This window comes from Pholis gunnellus (assembly GCF_910591455.1).
Source record: "Pholis gunnellus genome assembly, chromosome: 15".
Lineage (NCBI taxonomy): Eukaryota > Metazoa > Chordata > Actinopteri > Perciformes > Pholidae > Pholis > Pholis gunnellus.
Window position 1 is genome coordinate 23,152,118 of NC_136542.1, and position 15,497 is coordinate 23,167,614.

General features: G+C 45.0%; 1 protein-coding gene across 2 annotated transcripts in view; it reads left to right on the forward strand.

Annotated features, from left to right (window-relative positions):
• Positions 1-15,497, forward strand: part of daam2 (dishevelled associated activator of morphogenesis 2) — a 146,878-nt gene that overhangs the window by 111,500 nt on the left and 19,881 nt on the right. Inside the window, exons 6-18 of one of the 2 annotated variants that reach the window (XM_079174152.1) lie at positions 3,432-3,765; positions 4,422-4,532; positions 5,345-5,448; positions 5,602-5,668; positions 5,813-5,930; positions 6,039-6,177; positions 8,793-8,851; positions 9,060-9,244; positions 9,974-10,273; positions 10,500-10,607; positions 12,434-12,463; positions 13,688-13,794; positions 14,950-15,034. In XM_079174152.1, coding sequence (XP_079030278.1) covers positions 3,432-3,765; positions 4,422-4,532; positions 5,345-5,448; positions 5,602-5,668; positions 5,813-5,930; positions 6,039-6,177; positions 8,793-8,851; positions 9,060-9,244; positions 9,974-10,273; positions 10,500-10,607; positions 12,434-12,463; positions 13,688-13,794; positions 14,950-15,034 — 1,747 coding nt within the window. The remainder of the gene's footprint in view (positions 1-3,431; positions 3,766-4,421; positions 4,533-5,344; positions 5,449-5,601; positions 5,669-5,812; positions 5,931-6,038; positions 6,178-8,792; positions 8,852-9,059; positions 9,245-9,973; positions 10,274-10,499; positions 10,608-12,433; positions 12,464-13,687; positions 13,795-14,949; positions 15,035-15,497) is intronic. The other variant, XM_079174153.1, reaches the window with a different exon arrangement.

Here is a 15,497-nt window from a genome sequence, read left to right on the forward strand (position 1 = left end):
AGAGATCTGTGTTGGAATTGCGATGAACAGATGGGCGAGAGGGAGAGAGAAAAGTGGTGTAAGGAAAGGGAGTTGTGTTCTGCCCTTAAATGAGTGATTAATTGGTGGTGCATTCAATTACTGATTGATTGGTGGTGCATTTAGGACAATCTATAGGCAGAAAACGGTATGTTTTCCTAAGTGTGTAATCACCTGAAAAAAAGAATTGTGTTTTCGTTAGCTTAGAATGAGCCCTTATTTACATAGGGAGCGGGTTCTCTTCACAGAGTCTGGTACGTTTTTACAGTAGCCCAAAATGGACAAACCAGACTCTGGCTTCGAGAGAGGGCCTTTCACATTTTTGCGTCGGCCAACTGTAGTTCTCGGCACATGTGAGAAGTTTCAGTTGGTTGCAATCTGCAACCTCACTGCTAGATGTTGCCAAATCCTACACACTGCTCCTTTAGAGTAGACACAGTACAATCCTTTAAATAACAAATGGTAAGGACAAATTCAAATTACCAGGACACACATTTCTTTGTTATTGTAATAAGAGTAAATGTAATTTGTTACTTCCACTCTTGACTAAGTGTCTGATTATTGTCTATCTTTGTTTGTGTCTCATTAATCAAGGAGCCATTGCTGAAACACGGCCCTCCTCAGTGTGAGTTACACACATACACATAGACTCCTCCCTGTAGATTTAACAATAAACAACTCCTGCCATGACATACTATACACATCACAGATGTGCACCTTGGCTGCTGGTTTTATTGGGATCTGTGAATGCGCGTGTGTATGCGTGTTGTGTGTGTCGCCTCTCTGTCCAGCCCTTTGTTTTACCACCGTCGTACGCTGGGCCTCACATCAAGTCGAACTTTATTTGAATGAGAGCCGTGGTGATATCGTCTTCCGAGCGCCACAGAAACCTCGGTCAAAGAACCTGACACACACCACTCTGGCCCCTTTTTAATAGTAGACATATTTGCATGTCCCTGTGCCCGGGGGCGAGGTGAGTGGGTGTTTGGGAGAGATGTTAAGTCTGTGCGAACGTGGCAATTACATGACAAGGCTTGAGTATGTATGTATGTGTGTGTGTGGGTGTGTATAGAGGTGTAACATTTTGATAAGTTTGCAAGGCTTTGAGGAAAGAATGAACTCTCGAACCGAATGTCTGACACGCAGGGCTCGTCCACAGTTTACAAAGACTGAATGTTTTGCCCGTGCAGCTAAAACCTCAGAAAGCCCAGTTGGTTAGAATGAAATTGAATTTTTTAGCATCTGGATCAGTTTTCAGCACCTGTACTCATTTAGATTATTATCTGCCTCTGGTTTAGGGGCTATACTTTTTAGATCAATGGAACTAACATGACCCCTAAATGTTTTTTTTAAGTAGCTAACAACATTGGCAATCAGATAATATTGTATAAAATAAAAGAACGAGCTATGTCAGGGTTTTATTTCAATTAACCTTATGTTACCTTTGACCATCCTTGGCCTTGACTCAAGACACAGTCACTTTTGTTCAGTCTCGTCCCATTCCAAGTTATAACCCTCGCTTTTTTTCTTTTGTCCGTCTGCAGAACTTAATGTATGTGTGTGTGGTTGGCTCCGCCTCAGCTTAGTTCAGCTCCTCCTGAGCTCATATTGTATGCGGGAGTTGTCGAGCTCTAGTCGGCTCCGTTGCCGGCAGCTTTTCAAGTATGCTGCGGTTGTTCCACACCAAAAAAAGGGAGAAAAATGTCCTGCGCGCCACACTCTGCTCAGCGTGAATGTCAGCGGCTCCAAAGTCAGAGGGGATGGGAACCACTGATTCAAGTGCTCTATGGAGAGAAAATGAAAGATGGATAGAAGTAGGAGAGACAATAGCGGGATGTAAGCTCTCTAGAAGTACGGTGGATTTGTCACTGTTGAATTCCCTTTGTTTTTGTTTGAAATTAAGATTTCAGTTTAGTCTGTCTGTATGCATGCCCTGTCAACATGTGTGTGAGTGAGTGCTTATCTCTGCTGGAAACTTTGATTTCAAAATTAGATGATTTACATTTCTTTTAGTGCCGTGTTTTTGTTTTTTTCATGCCTGCTCCTGCCAAGACGGCAGTGGAGGAGTCGACGGAGCTTCTGACATCAAAACAATGTATCTGATACAATGAATAGCAACACATCTCTACTCTCAGCCCCCTCCCTCTTTTCCTCACTGTCCTTTTCACTTTCTGACTCCGTCCCTCTTCTCTCCTCGTCTCCTCTCCCTCCACCTGTCTCGCTCCCAACAGGCCCCCATTTGTTTGAAGTCAATTTAACAAGGCCCATGAGGAATCTGAGTGAGTGGGACGGCGGTTTACAACACATTTTCCTCCGCTTATCCGGGGTCGGGTCGCGGTGGCAGCAGGCCAAGCAGGCTGACCCAGACTTCCCTCTCACCTGCAACATTTTCCAGCTCATACTGGGGGATCCCGAGGCGTTCCCAGGCCAGCTGGGAGATATTATCCCTCCAGCGTGTTCTGGGTCTTCCCCGGGGTCTCCTCCCAGTTGCACGTGCCTGGAAAACCTCCACTGGGAGGCGCCCAGGAGGCATCCTAATTAGATGTCCGAACCACCTCAGCTGACTCCTTTCGACGCGAAGGAGTAGCGGCTCGACTCCGAGTTCCCTCCTGATGTCCGAGCTCCTTACCCTATCTCTAAGGCTGAGCCCGGCCACCCTACGGAGGAAACTCATTTCGTCCGCTTGTACCCGCGACCTTGTCCTTTCGGTCACGACCCAGAGTTCGTGACCATAGGTGAGGGTAGGAACGTAGACCGACCAATAAATTGAGAGCTTTGCCTTCCGGCTCAGCTCTCTCTTCACCAAGGCGGTCCGGTGCAGCGCCTGCTTTACTGCTGCAGCCGCACCGATCCGCCTGTCGATCTCCCGCTCCATCTTACCCTCACTCGTGAACAAGACCCTGAGATACTTAAACTCCTTCGCTTGAGGTCGGCACTCCGTCACCACCTGGAGGGAGCAATCCACCGGTTTCCGGCAGAGCACCATGGCCTCAGATTTGGAGGTGCTAACTCTCATCCCCGCCGCTTCACACTCAGCTGCAAACCGCCCCAGTGAATGCTGGAGGTCACGATCTGAGGAGGCCAACAGGAACACATTATCTGCAAACAGCAGAGAGGTGATCCCGAGACCCCCGAACCTGACGTTCTCCACCCCCCGGCTACGCCTAGAAATCCTGTCCGTGAAAGTCACGAACAGGACTGGTGACAAAGGGCAGCCCTGGCGGAGGCCAACATGTTTTATGTTAAGAATATTTTTGGCCATTTTATGCCTTTAGTCAATAGCGAGAGTGGAAAGATTGTTGAAGAGCTGCACCATTTTAACTGTATGACACTAGCTGTATATTACCACTGCATCTATTTGTTCTACTCTACTCTGAATCTGTGCACCCCTATCCCCCTTCCACCACCTCCAGGTTCGTCACGCGCTTCATCGAGCTTGACGGCCTCACCTGCCTCCTCAACTTCCTGCGCAGCATGGACTACGAGACGTCGGAGAGCCGCGTCCACACCTCCGTCATCGGCTGCATCAAGGCCCTGATGAACAACTCGCAGGGCCGCGCGCACGTCCTCGCCCACCCGCAGAGCATCAACACCATCTCGCAGAGCCTGCGGACGGAGAACATCAAGACCAAAGTGGCAGTGCTGGAGATCCTCGGGGCGGTTTGCCTGGTGCCCGACGGCCACAAGAAGGTGCTGCAGGCCATGGCGCACTACCAGAAGTACGCTGCAGAGAGGACCCGCTTTCAGGTGAGGGGAAACTGAAGTGGTGCTTTAATACCCTGAGTACAAGCATACTTACTTTAAGGAGCCTTTGCTGGAGGCATGGGCAGACGGAGATTATGGGAAAAGGCAGACAGTATTTTAAAGTAATGACAAAATAAATCAAGCTGTGGTCATTTAAATAAAGTTGGAGACTCGTGCTTTAACACCCTCAGATGGTTGGCCTAAGGTTAAGTCAACACTTTGGGCATATTAAAGGCAGGTGAGAACATCCAGAGCTATGGAGGTCAGGGCATGTGTAGCGCTTTAGCGACTAGCAGGACTGAGTCAATAAGCCACGTCTTGCAAGCCCCCCTTCCCAGGGCGTGCACTAAATCATGCCTCCTCGGGGTGAGCTAACACCACAGGAGTTGAGTGATTCTCAACTTATGAGGCTTTTTTTTTTAATGTTGAGTTGTGATTAAGCTCCAGATGTGTGTCGGGGGATCAGAGGGAAAACAGGGTGAGAAGTGCAACCTGGTTCCCCTCAACGTTGTGTTAGAACGATAAATCAAGATCTCAGCGACGCGTTTCTTTCATCTCTGTCCCAGCTGCTACGGTATCCTGTGATTTCAGCGTTGACGTATATTTTCGATCAAAAGCACAATTGCTGACTAACCTTCCCATCTGTGCTGACCACGCAGACGCTGCTGAATGAGCTGGACAAGAGCACAGGCCGCTACAGAGACGAGGTCAACCTAAAGACTGCCATCATGTCCTTCATCAACGCTGTGCTCAACGCCGGAGCCGGAGAGGTCAGCGCACCCACATGCCTTTTTAGATTACACCCTATAAAACATCAGGAAAACCTAGCTGTAATATAGTTTCAGTATTTGGGAAAAGACGTCATCAAAGGGAGCAAAGGAGCAAAAAGTTATAGGAAATGTGTTATTTATGTCACTGGTATGTTATAGCTAACCAAGCATATTTGCTGAAAAATGTTAACACTTATCCCAAGTCTGTTGTTAGACGCAGTTTGAAAAGCTTCTGTTAGCTTGCAGTTAAAAGTTATATGTGAACTTAAAGGGGGCTTACTTAAATGTAATGCTCCCTTTCATGTTCATACTTCTATTTTGGGTTACTACTAGAACATGTCTGCATGCTTGAAAACACATTATTGTGTGTGGGCTGTGTGCATTTTGATACTTTCACAGTATTTATACCTAGACCTGCGTTATGATCAAAAAAGATATGGAAGTCTAACTTTCTACTATATGGAACTTTAAAGATTTTTAGGAATTACACTAATTCCCCCTGTAGCTGGAGAGTTAGATGAGAAAACTGATACCACTCTCATGTTTCTACAGTAAAGGTGAAGCAACAGTGAGCAGCTCATTAGCTTAGCTTAGCCTAAAGACTGGTAAACGAGGGCAAATAGATAGCTTAGCTCTGTCTAATGGTTCCTTTTTCGTCACAAACTTCCTCCTGTAATTTTTCAAGTGCTAATAATGTTCTTAGTTATGATGAGTTCAGATTCCCAGGTTCGTGCTAGATAATTAAAGATGATGTGCCATTATCACCATTTGTGAAGTCCTCTCTTATTGATTATGTTCTTCTATATTTCTAGGACAACCTTGAGTTCCGCCTCCACCTGAGGTACGAGTTCCTGATGTTGGGCATCCAGCCGGTCATCGACAAGCTCCGGGAGCACGAGAACGCCACTCTGGATCGGTGAGAGTGAGACCCTAATGAGCAATCGGCTAATAATTGATCATCCTCTTTGACAAAAACATACCTTGTGTTTTGTTGAGATTTGACTGTCCTTCCTTGTCGCCCGGGGTGAGGGTGCAGTAAATACTCAGACTGTTATTTCTCCTTCTCTAGCCATTTGGACTTCTTTGAGATGGTGCGGAATGAGGATGACTCCGAGTTGGCCAAAAGGTTTGATACGGTGAGTAACTTAAAATCCCTCATAGACACCAGTCTGTTTCCTCATCTTACTACTTTGGTTGTGTGGCTCAAATCATCAAAAGGCAAGCAGAGCAATGGTCAAACTTGATAGTAATTCAAAATTCTTTTGTTTTGTTTTTGATAGACCCACGTAGATACTAAGAGTGCCGGGGCCATGTTCGAGCTGATCAAGAAGAAGCTGAGCCACACAGACGCCTACCCCAACCTCATCTCCATCCTCCAGCACTGCCTGCAGATGCCCTGTGAGTACATACAAGGAGTTGTTCTGGGCCTTCTTTCATAATGCTCAAATTCCAGGACAAGTACATTTGAGGTACTGGAAAAACTATAATATTCCAAACATTACACAGATAAACGAGGCAGTGGCAGCCTGCAGCACTGGCAGCTCTTAGACCGGATCCTCCAGCAGTTAGTCCTCCAGGACGACAAGGGAGAGGACCCGGACGCCGCCCCTCTGGACAACTTCAGCGTGAAGAACATAATTCGCATGTAAGTGGAGATCTCACCGCCCTCGACCAAAGACGACACGTCGTATAAGAGCAGACTCACAACCCCTGCCTGCTGACGGTGTCATACAGTGTAATTCTACTCCCACAAGTGTATAAAGATGTCAGGAATAACGCAAACACTCTAAGTCTAAAGCCATATTACTAGTAGCCTCCATACTTCTCGAGCAGGAAAGAGGCAGAAAACACATGGGGTAAACAAAAAATGTCATTTGCGAATTGGCATTTTTTTCTTTTAAATGAATGTAAATTACGGACATGGCAAATTCATACGGGATTAAGATCACAGACGACCTCCGCAATTCTTCCAAATAACTAGAGGTCCCCAGGTAGAATAGGGCGGTAGGATATTACTGTATGTGAGGATCCAGGCCAAACATTGTGCTGTGATTTATAACATAAGAGGGAGTTACTGTAAGCGCACTATACACCCGAGTGCTCCGGGCCTTTTTAAAAGCCTCCTCTTATTCTCTGAAGCTGTAAACGCACTGCTCTCATTTCTGGAAAATCCTTGTGGTCACCGCATCTCTCCTAACTATGATCAGAGATGGAGTCTGAGATCAACATGTGGGCTTTATGTCAGAATGTTTGAGGCTGGAAAGGCAGAGAAGCAGCGGAGATCTGCATCAGCGCTTTGTTGTGAGGAAGCATTTTCAGTAAACCAGCTTTCACACGTGCAATAAGACCGGTTTCAACACTCTTGGTCATATTTTTTTAGTGTGGAGCTATTGTGCCGGCGACGGCAGTGGAGAATGTGAGGAGGTCAGGTGAAGTGAAGCTGGCGGCAGGGAAGGGGGGGGGGAGCCACGCATCGAGGGTGAATTGGCATGAAAGCGGAAGCTGCAGATCAAAAGAAGAAAAGGGCTCTAATTGCATTAAGCGGGGCAGGCTGGCCAAGTCAGCCATATTTAGGTGCAGCCAAGCAGTCACGCCTTCACGAAGAAGACAACAGGGAGACATAATCATTTTAGCATTATGACTTGGATGTAAATGCTTTCTGTTTCCAAATGATCACATTTGGTGGGGGCTTTGTGGTCTGGGTTTCACTGAAATCTAACATCTAAAATCAATCTGTTCTTGTGCCCAAAGTCCACGGTGTGTGTACAAAGGTGGCATTCAGGGCTTAGTCTTTACTCCCAACAGTTAATTTCAGTTTCTCTTTTAGACGTTTTTTCTTTCCACCCTCCACTTTTTTTCTGCTCCCGAAAGCAGGCTTCACATCAGTGACGAATGTGTTTAGTCTCAGCGGGGGCGAGAGCCCCATTAAAAATGTGGCGTGGTAAACCTTGGCTCCCGCTCGCTCCCACTTTGTTCACTAATTCAGCCACTACTGTTTGTGCAATCAGCTCACTCGAGCGCAGTTCTTTCCAGTGGCGCGTGGAGAGCGAACTGAGAGGCAGTGCCTTAAGCCCCGGGCGTCCATTACCGTCCATTGCAGATCCATCCGCTCTACATATCTGCCAAAGCCTCGTTGTGTTTCCATAAACTCTCCTGGAGTAAATTACGCCCTGGAAAGATTTGCATTAAACTGAGATTTCCTCATTGTTTTGGGCTGCGTGCCGGCGGTCCGACAACGTACGGCACGTCTTGTTCCGTGGCCGCTTGGGGCGGGAGGAGGAGGAAGAGGAGGAGGGGGGGGGGTCATTAAAACAACTGTTAAAACAACTGGGAGACGAAGCCATCCATCATCTGCGGTCACCATGACTACTTTTTAAAAGTAACACTCTTGTGCAGATCACATTCCCCTGCGGCTGTGTAAAGGTTATTTATTTGACCCGTGAACAATAAAGTGATTGTGTCTTTTTCATTTTAGCGCGTTGGATCCACGGAGCGTTGCTCGAGCTGTAATTAAAGCAGTGCTGACTTTGTGATCAAATGCAGGCAGTCCTGTTCACTAACACCAGCGTTAAGAGGACAGAAACCTGATTCATGATTAATTTGCTTTGTGTGCTTTGATTACAAGCAGTTAAGTGTGAATCGTTACCGCGGAGAAATTGCTTTATCCTTGTTGGCGGTCGTACCTCAACACTCTCTCATGCTCTTTCTTTTTCACTGTTTGATACTCTGAAACATGTCTATTCCCTTCAACTCTAGCCACGGCTTCCACCGATCCTCAAGGTTTTTCACTTTTCAAATCTTTTCTCTGCTAAATGAATTTCTCAAAACGCGCCATTTGATCATCTTTGCAAATCTCCCTTCATTCTCCTGTTTTTAATCGATAACTCTGTGCAGCCCCTTCCCCCAATTACATCATTTCTTATATCAGTTGATCCCACATTTATATCAGAACATCAGTGTAACCCCTATTCCACCTCTTCACGCTGAATCCGCTGCCCAAACGTATAACTGAATTTAACTGATTTCAGCCCTGCGGGATTTGTTTTAGCACTAATGTTGTCATGCAGCTTAAAAAAGGGGTAAAACTGCATCAACCCAGTCAAGATGCCTCTCACAAAAAAGGAAAGATTGACATTTGTATTTCATCAAAAAGTTCCGCCTTGACTCTGTTGGGCTGCAGTCGACCCCCACATGCCAGCGTTTTTTCTTTTTTGTCTGTTCCTTGTTGCCTGCGCTTACTTTTGTCCGCTCGGTTCACAGGTTGGTCAACGAGAATGAGGTGAAGCAGTGGCGTGACCAGGCAGAGAAGTTCAGGAAAGGTAAGACCTGTTCGACACACTGCACTCTGCAGGTCCAAAGAGAAAATGCATCATTAAAATACATCGTGCATTTTTTATTATTATATTTTATATATATATATATCAGCCTACAAATCACTATCTGCTTCTCTGTATGTAGCCCTTCCCGTTTTGCTTTTCATTATCAGAATCAAGCTCATTTGAACACACTCATTGTGTCCCCTTTTAGATCATGTCGAGCTGCTGGGTAAACTAGAGCGGAAGGAACGAGAGTGCGAGACCAAGACCCAGGAGAAGGAGGACATGATGAAGACTTTGAACAAGATGAAGGACAAACTCCAGCGCGAGGGAGTGGAGCTGCGCTCAGCCAGGGAGCAAGTCCTGGACCTGTCCTCGCGCATCAATGACGTTTCTGTGAGCAGAGCTGCTTTTGAATACTTTACACAATATGACGCACAGTGAGTCGGTGATATGCTGCTCTGTTAGCGCGTAGCTGATTGCTAGTTGTTTGGTCATCTTGTTAATGGACAATTTTCTTTCAACAAAAAAACAGTTTTCTACAATTCCGGCAAAAAATAATCACCCTAATAAACAATGCTACAACAAAAAGGTTTCTCACGACATATTAGACAAGACCGATATTGTTGTTGTCACAAGGCATTTGCTGCAGAGATTGGTTTCAAGGTGGGTGTAGCTTAGCACAAACAAGCTTCCAACATCTCCACAGCTGTCGTATTTAACCTTGACGAGATCAAAACAAGACACTGTAGCTCAAGGGGGTAAGCTTATGTTAGCTTATGCATTGAAGCTAATTACCAATCAGCAGCAGCTGGGCCGAGTAACTGAAGTCCTCAGTCGCTGTAAAGTTGCTATCGCTACTTTTTTTTTTAGCAAAACCCAGCTATTGTTGGCTAGTTTGCTAGCTGACTAAGACTGTTTTGGAGCTGTTTTTTCCTCTTTTCGTGAAAGCTAGCTATTTCTCCCTCCTCTCAGCTAGTTTTGCTTTAAATTGCTTTATATTCTTTATCTAATCTCGGTTAGGCAACAAATAAGCATTTTATCAAAAATGACAGAGCATTACTGAATGCACTTGAATGCTATTCATTATAACTTTATCTCTTATTTCTGTCTCTCCACCAATAGGGTGTCAGTGTTTCTTTCCCGCCTCCTCCTCCTCCCGGTGGCCCCGCGGCTCCGCCTCCACCACCTATGATGGGTGGCTTTCCTCCGCCTCCTCCTCCGCTACCGTTCAGCTGCGCGCCTCCTCCGCCACCTCCTCCCCCACCCGGCGCACCGCCTCCTCCGCCGGGAGCCCCTCCGATTTTCGGAGCCCCGCCTCCTCCCATTCCCTCTTCATTCAACTCAGCGGCCAGCATGCGCTCCAAGTCCATCCCTCAGCCTTCACATCCACTCAAGTCCTTCAACTGGGCCAAACTAGGAGAGGTGAGAGGGCGATGAGAACATCCACTTTGCCAGACCACGTCGGGTGAAAATATTGAAACTGAATTCAATTTTAAGATATGATGGCAATATAGTCTATGGTCTGTTAGCTGATGTTAGCATCATTTTATTCCTGATCTGAAGTAACACAGAAGAAAATTTAGAAGTAGTACCTGTTCAGTCTGTTTTTTAAATATTAATCCCTTATATCCCTTTACCCCTTTTTCAGAATGTGATCAACGGCACCATCTGGAATGACATCGACGACCTGAGAGCTTTCAAGATTCTTGACCTCAAAGATATCGAGAAGATGTTTTCAGCCTATCAGAGACAGCAGGTTTGGATTATTCAGCAAGTGGATGCAGTTCGGTGTGTGTGTGTGTGTGTATGTTTATTTTGGCGATTGGCATTAAAGGGCCATTGTGTAGCATTTCGGGGGATCTATTAGCAGAAATGGAATATGATATTCATAACTATATTTTCATTAAGGTGTAATGACCTGAAACTAAGAATCGTTGCGTTTTTATTAGCTTAGAATGAGCCCTTCATATCTTAACTGGGCTGCTGTAGCAATGAAGGCCACCGTAGTTCTCTGACACACTCGTGAAACTGCAGCATCGTGAGCTGCAGAGTGCAAAACCATGGCACCACCAGCCACCGTCTCCTGAAGTAGTGTTGTTATGTTATGGAAAGCCTCTGAGGTGGACAACGTTACCACTGTTTTGCACTCGGCGGCTCACGTAACCACAGTCTTGGAAAAAGGAGAGTGAGCGGTCGGTTGCTGTCTGCAACCTCATTTAGATTTCACTAAACCCTACACACTGTCCTTTTAACATATGGATGCAAGTGAAATCAGAATTCTGCCATTCTTTAACATGTCTGTGTGCACAAGAGTGAGTGAGTGTATGGGTGTGTGTGTGATGTAGCTGTGGGGTGGGATGTTGTAAGAGGATTCTTGAGAGTGCCAAGGATCCAGCTCCAGGCCAACACGAGCAGCTGCTCACTGCTGAATGCCTTATTGTTAAAAAAAAAAAACCGACTGGGGTCTTCACGGGCTCATGGATCAGGGCAACACGGAGGAAACACCACTGGAGTCACGGGGGAGTCACGATGCAGAAAACTTTCTTTTTCCAGGGACTAACTATGTAATAGGGTAATTGCAGTATGAAGGCCCTACGATAGCAATTACTCCCCTCTATGCTACAAACTAATTACACACCACTTGCCATACGATAGAATATTGTGCGCATACATTTTTATATTTTACTGCGTGAAATGGTTTTCAGTGGAATGTTGATACGCTCTAATGAGTTTCTAGTCATCACAGTTTAAATGAAAGGCTCAATGGAGGAGCGGTGCTTGGCGAAGTTTCTATAGAGGCGTCACCATTGTTGAATTGCTTTAAAAGGTATTTTACTGTGCTTAAAAGCCTTCTTACAGTTAAAAGCACAACTCCTCTTTTCAGGCTTTTATTAAAGAGAAATGGGTCATTTGAGTCTGTTGCTGACAGTGGTTTACTGTGTGTATTTATTTATATCGAGTAGGTTTGTATTGGCACCGGCCGACGGTTAAACAGCGATCTCTATGGATATAGCCACATAAAAAAACCTGAGGCCCTACTGGCTTTGACAACTCGGTTTCATTTGGCAGAGAGCGAGGTTCCATTCAATTCAACGTTGCGATGTTTTTACATGGCATAATTGCTTTTTCTTTTAAAAAAAGCTTGTCATTGGCCTTTCTTTCAAAATGGCCTTTTGTTTACATTCGCCCTCTGTAGGATTCCTTACCACACTTTATTTTTCATTTTCTTGTTTTTCCATGTCAAGGCAAATGTAGATGCAATCAAAAGAACGCATTATAGCAATCGTGACCTCCTTAAGAACACAGAAACCAAAATAGAGCACAGTTTAAAAAACTTGCACCAATGCAGATATATTTCAAACTTTTCAACATAGACTTCATGAGCCCCTGATGACTCAGTCAGCCGATTATTAACGTTTTGTGCTCAAAGAAGGCTTCCCAGCTTCGGCTTGTAGCGCGCATAGTTGTAGTTTTCTGCTTTAATCACAACCTTTTTTTTTCTCTGCTTGAAGTGCTAATCTTTGCATGTGTTTTCAATTACTTTTTTTTTGTCTCTCTGCACTCTCCCGACTGCCTGGGCAGGACCTGCTCACTAACCAATCCTTCAAGCAGGTGAGTCAAGAGGTGCATCTTTATCTCATGGTCCCCTACCTCCACTGCTCTATCACCTTCTCCTCTGCTATGCAGCAGACGGCCGAGGAGGCCAGCTCCTCCTGTAATGAGTGTGTTGATATGTGACTCGTCTCTGGTCTGGGTTAGGTGTGTTTTTTAATCTACAAACTGAATGAAAATGACTGTCAGTGCTGGTGTTGATAATTACCAAATTGATGCGCTTTCCTGCGCCGTGACAAGAGTGTGTGGATGACGCATTAAGATAGCTAGCTAGTTATAAAATATGAAGGGGCTTGGGTTGAGTCTGCATGCTATGCACAAGGTAGCAAAACTGCATTTTGAAAAAACCTGCCTTTAGCGTGTAGGCCAGGGAGGGTTTGGCCCCACTACCAAACCTCTACCAAACCTCTGTCCGGTGCCAGGCCCCATGGGTCATCAACGCAGGCATGGAAAAATGACTCTTTCTTTACAAACAGCATCTGTTTCACACACGTCACAGCCGGCAACCTCAGAAAGGACTGCGTGGAAACCGGCTCGCACCATAAATAAAATGTGTTTAACACACAGCCCACATCCGGTTTTCTCAGACATGTATTCATTTTCCCTTTGGAGTTTGTAATGCTACATTGGCGTGAAGCTCACAGAACTATCTGACTGGTCCGAACCGAGGTTTGCACAGCGTTTCCTGTTCCTCCAAGAGGTTTATGGGCCGGTCTGCATTGTGTTTGCAGTGGTGACTCACCAAATAAAAAACTCCTCTCACAGGACCTACTTTCTATTTTTTGCTTGCTTTTGTGAATTTGTGACTGCTGTTTTTTTTTCCACTGCATTTTTTGGATATGTTTTCATACAACTCAGTCCAGGCGTCATAGTTTTTAATGAGACGTGCATTACGGCCTATGAGAACTGATGCATCACAGTCAGTGACTGCAAAAGCAGGTCTGGCCAATTACTGTTGGCTCGAGTGCAACTTTTTAGTCTTTGCTTGATAGTGGCAGTGATGAAATGTTCTTTTTTTTTAAATATATATATATATATATATATATATATATATATCTGCTCCAAATTTACACATTAAATGCTTAGAAGAGGTCATGTCATCTCTCGACCAGATAAAGAAGTCAAACAGATGAGAGGAGGAGGCTTTGCATTTCATGTGAGCACTCTTATAGTTGGAACTATGTTGCAAAATTAATCTGGATCTCTGTCTTTATCTTTCTGCAGAAGGAGATGGGCTCTATGGACGACATATACGTCAGCACGCGGAAGGTCAAAGAGCTGTCGGTTATCGACGGCAGACGTGCGCAGAACTGCATCATCCTTCTCTCAAAGTACGGAGTTCTTAATTATGCTTATTACCTATACTGTTAGTTGGATTATAATTGTGAAGAGATCCCCTGAGCAGAGGCTATGGTGACCTTTGGGTCAGAGGCTAGAGCTGTAACTCGGTGTGGAGCTGCTTGAGGCAGGTTGTTCTTATGTCTGGTACGGGACACAGGACATCTGCCAGTGTAACTGAACTACCATCCACGGTGAGAGCAAGCTGAGTCATACAGTTGCACTCAAAATTATTCAACCCCCATTGAAAATTAGGATTATTGGCAAAATTGACTTTCAGCTGTTTTCAATAAACAACTCAAACAAGGACAATTTAAATAGCTCAACACAACTAATACAAGTGGTTTCTCCAAATTCAACACAAAATGCCACTTTTCATGACTACTGCAGTCTCAAAATGATTCAACCCCTTCATGACGAGCATCTTTAGTACTTAGTAGAGCACCCTTTTGCTGTTATGACCTGATGCAAACATGATGCATAGCCAGACACCAGTTCTGACAGCATTCCTGAGGAATCTTAGCCCATTCCTCATGGGCAATGGCCTCCAGCTCTCGAATATTCTTGGGTTTGCGTGCTGCAACCGCTTTAGTACTGATGCATCGTTTTTTTGCCGATTTTAAAACATTCAAGTACTATCAATCTACACATATAAAATAGATTACGACACATAAAATGCCCCTCCCCCCTCTCCCGAGGGGCTTCAAGTCTTACTACATCAGAACCGGAATCAATTCAAATCCCCTCAACAATATGGTAACCATTTGTGTGTCAATCCAAAACCCTGTAGAGAATTTGGATCAATAAACAGACTTCCTGAGACCCGTCTCTGTCTGACAGAACTGCAGCATGTTCCCTGGATTGCTCTCGTGTCAATGGCAAATGACCCAAGGGTACAAACTAGACCCAAATTGGGTCAGCAGTCGCTCAATAAGGCTTCGGTGCGAGGACTAACAATGCTGTTATTGATTACAACCCGGGCACACTTAACACTGTCAGATGCACTGCAAACAGCTGGCAGTGCTCCCAGGGTTGACTCTGGTCCAAAGCAGTATTCCGCTGCAGTTTCTTTCTGTGTTGTGTGTTTGTGATGTGGCAAATAATGACATTCGATGAATGGAATATAACTAAATGTTCTTCAACTGCAGGTTAAAAATGAGCAATGAAGAGATCAAGAGGGCCATCCTGGAGATGGATGAGAGGGAAGAGCTGGCCAAAGATATGCTGGAGCAGGTGAGGCTGATGGATGATAGTGTACTATGTATGTATGACAGCGGTGTAGTAGCAGAGCTCATCAAGTCATCAACTCCACTGTTTGGATAGGTAAAGACAATGTGTATGGATTTGACTGATTGGGAAAGAAAAATGTATGTTCTGTTGTTTCTTCAAAAAGGTTTGATGTACTTTTCCTAGTCAGCACTTGGCCCAGACAAAGTGATATTATATATAATATATTTCAGTATTTTTTTGATAAAGAAGCAGAAAGATGATTTGAGATGTTCAAGGGCCCTGGGTCTTTTCAGTTTATTTCAGGGTGTAATTTTATATGGATAAAGTTTCAGAGATTAACAAACCACACAGCTAAAGTTAAACCATAGACTGTAAATAAGAAGGTGTGTTGAAGCCATCACTATCTTGGCTTTTGGCCTGAAGACACTGTGTAAGGGTTAAGTCCTAAGACGAAAACACGCCGTTG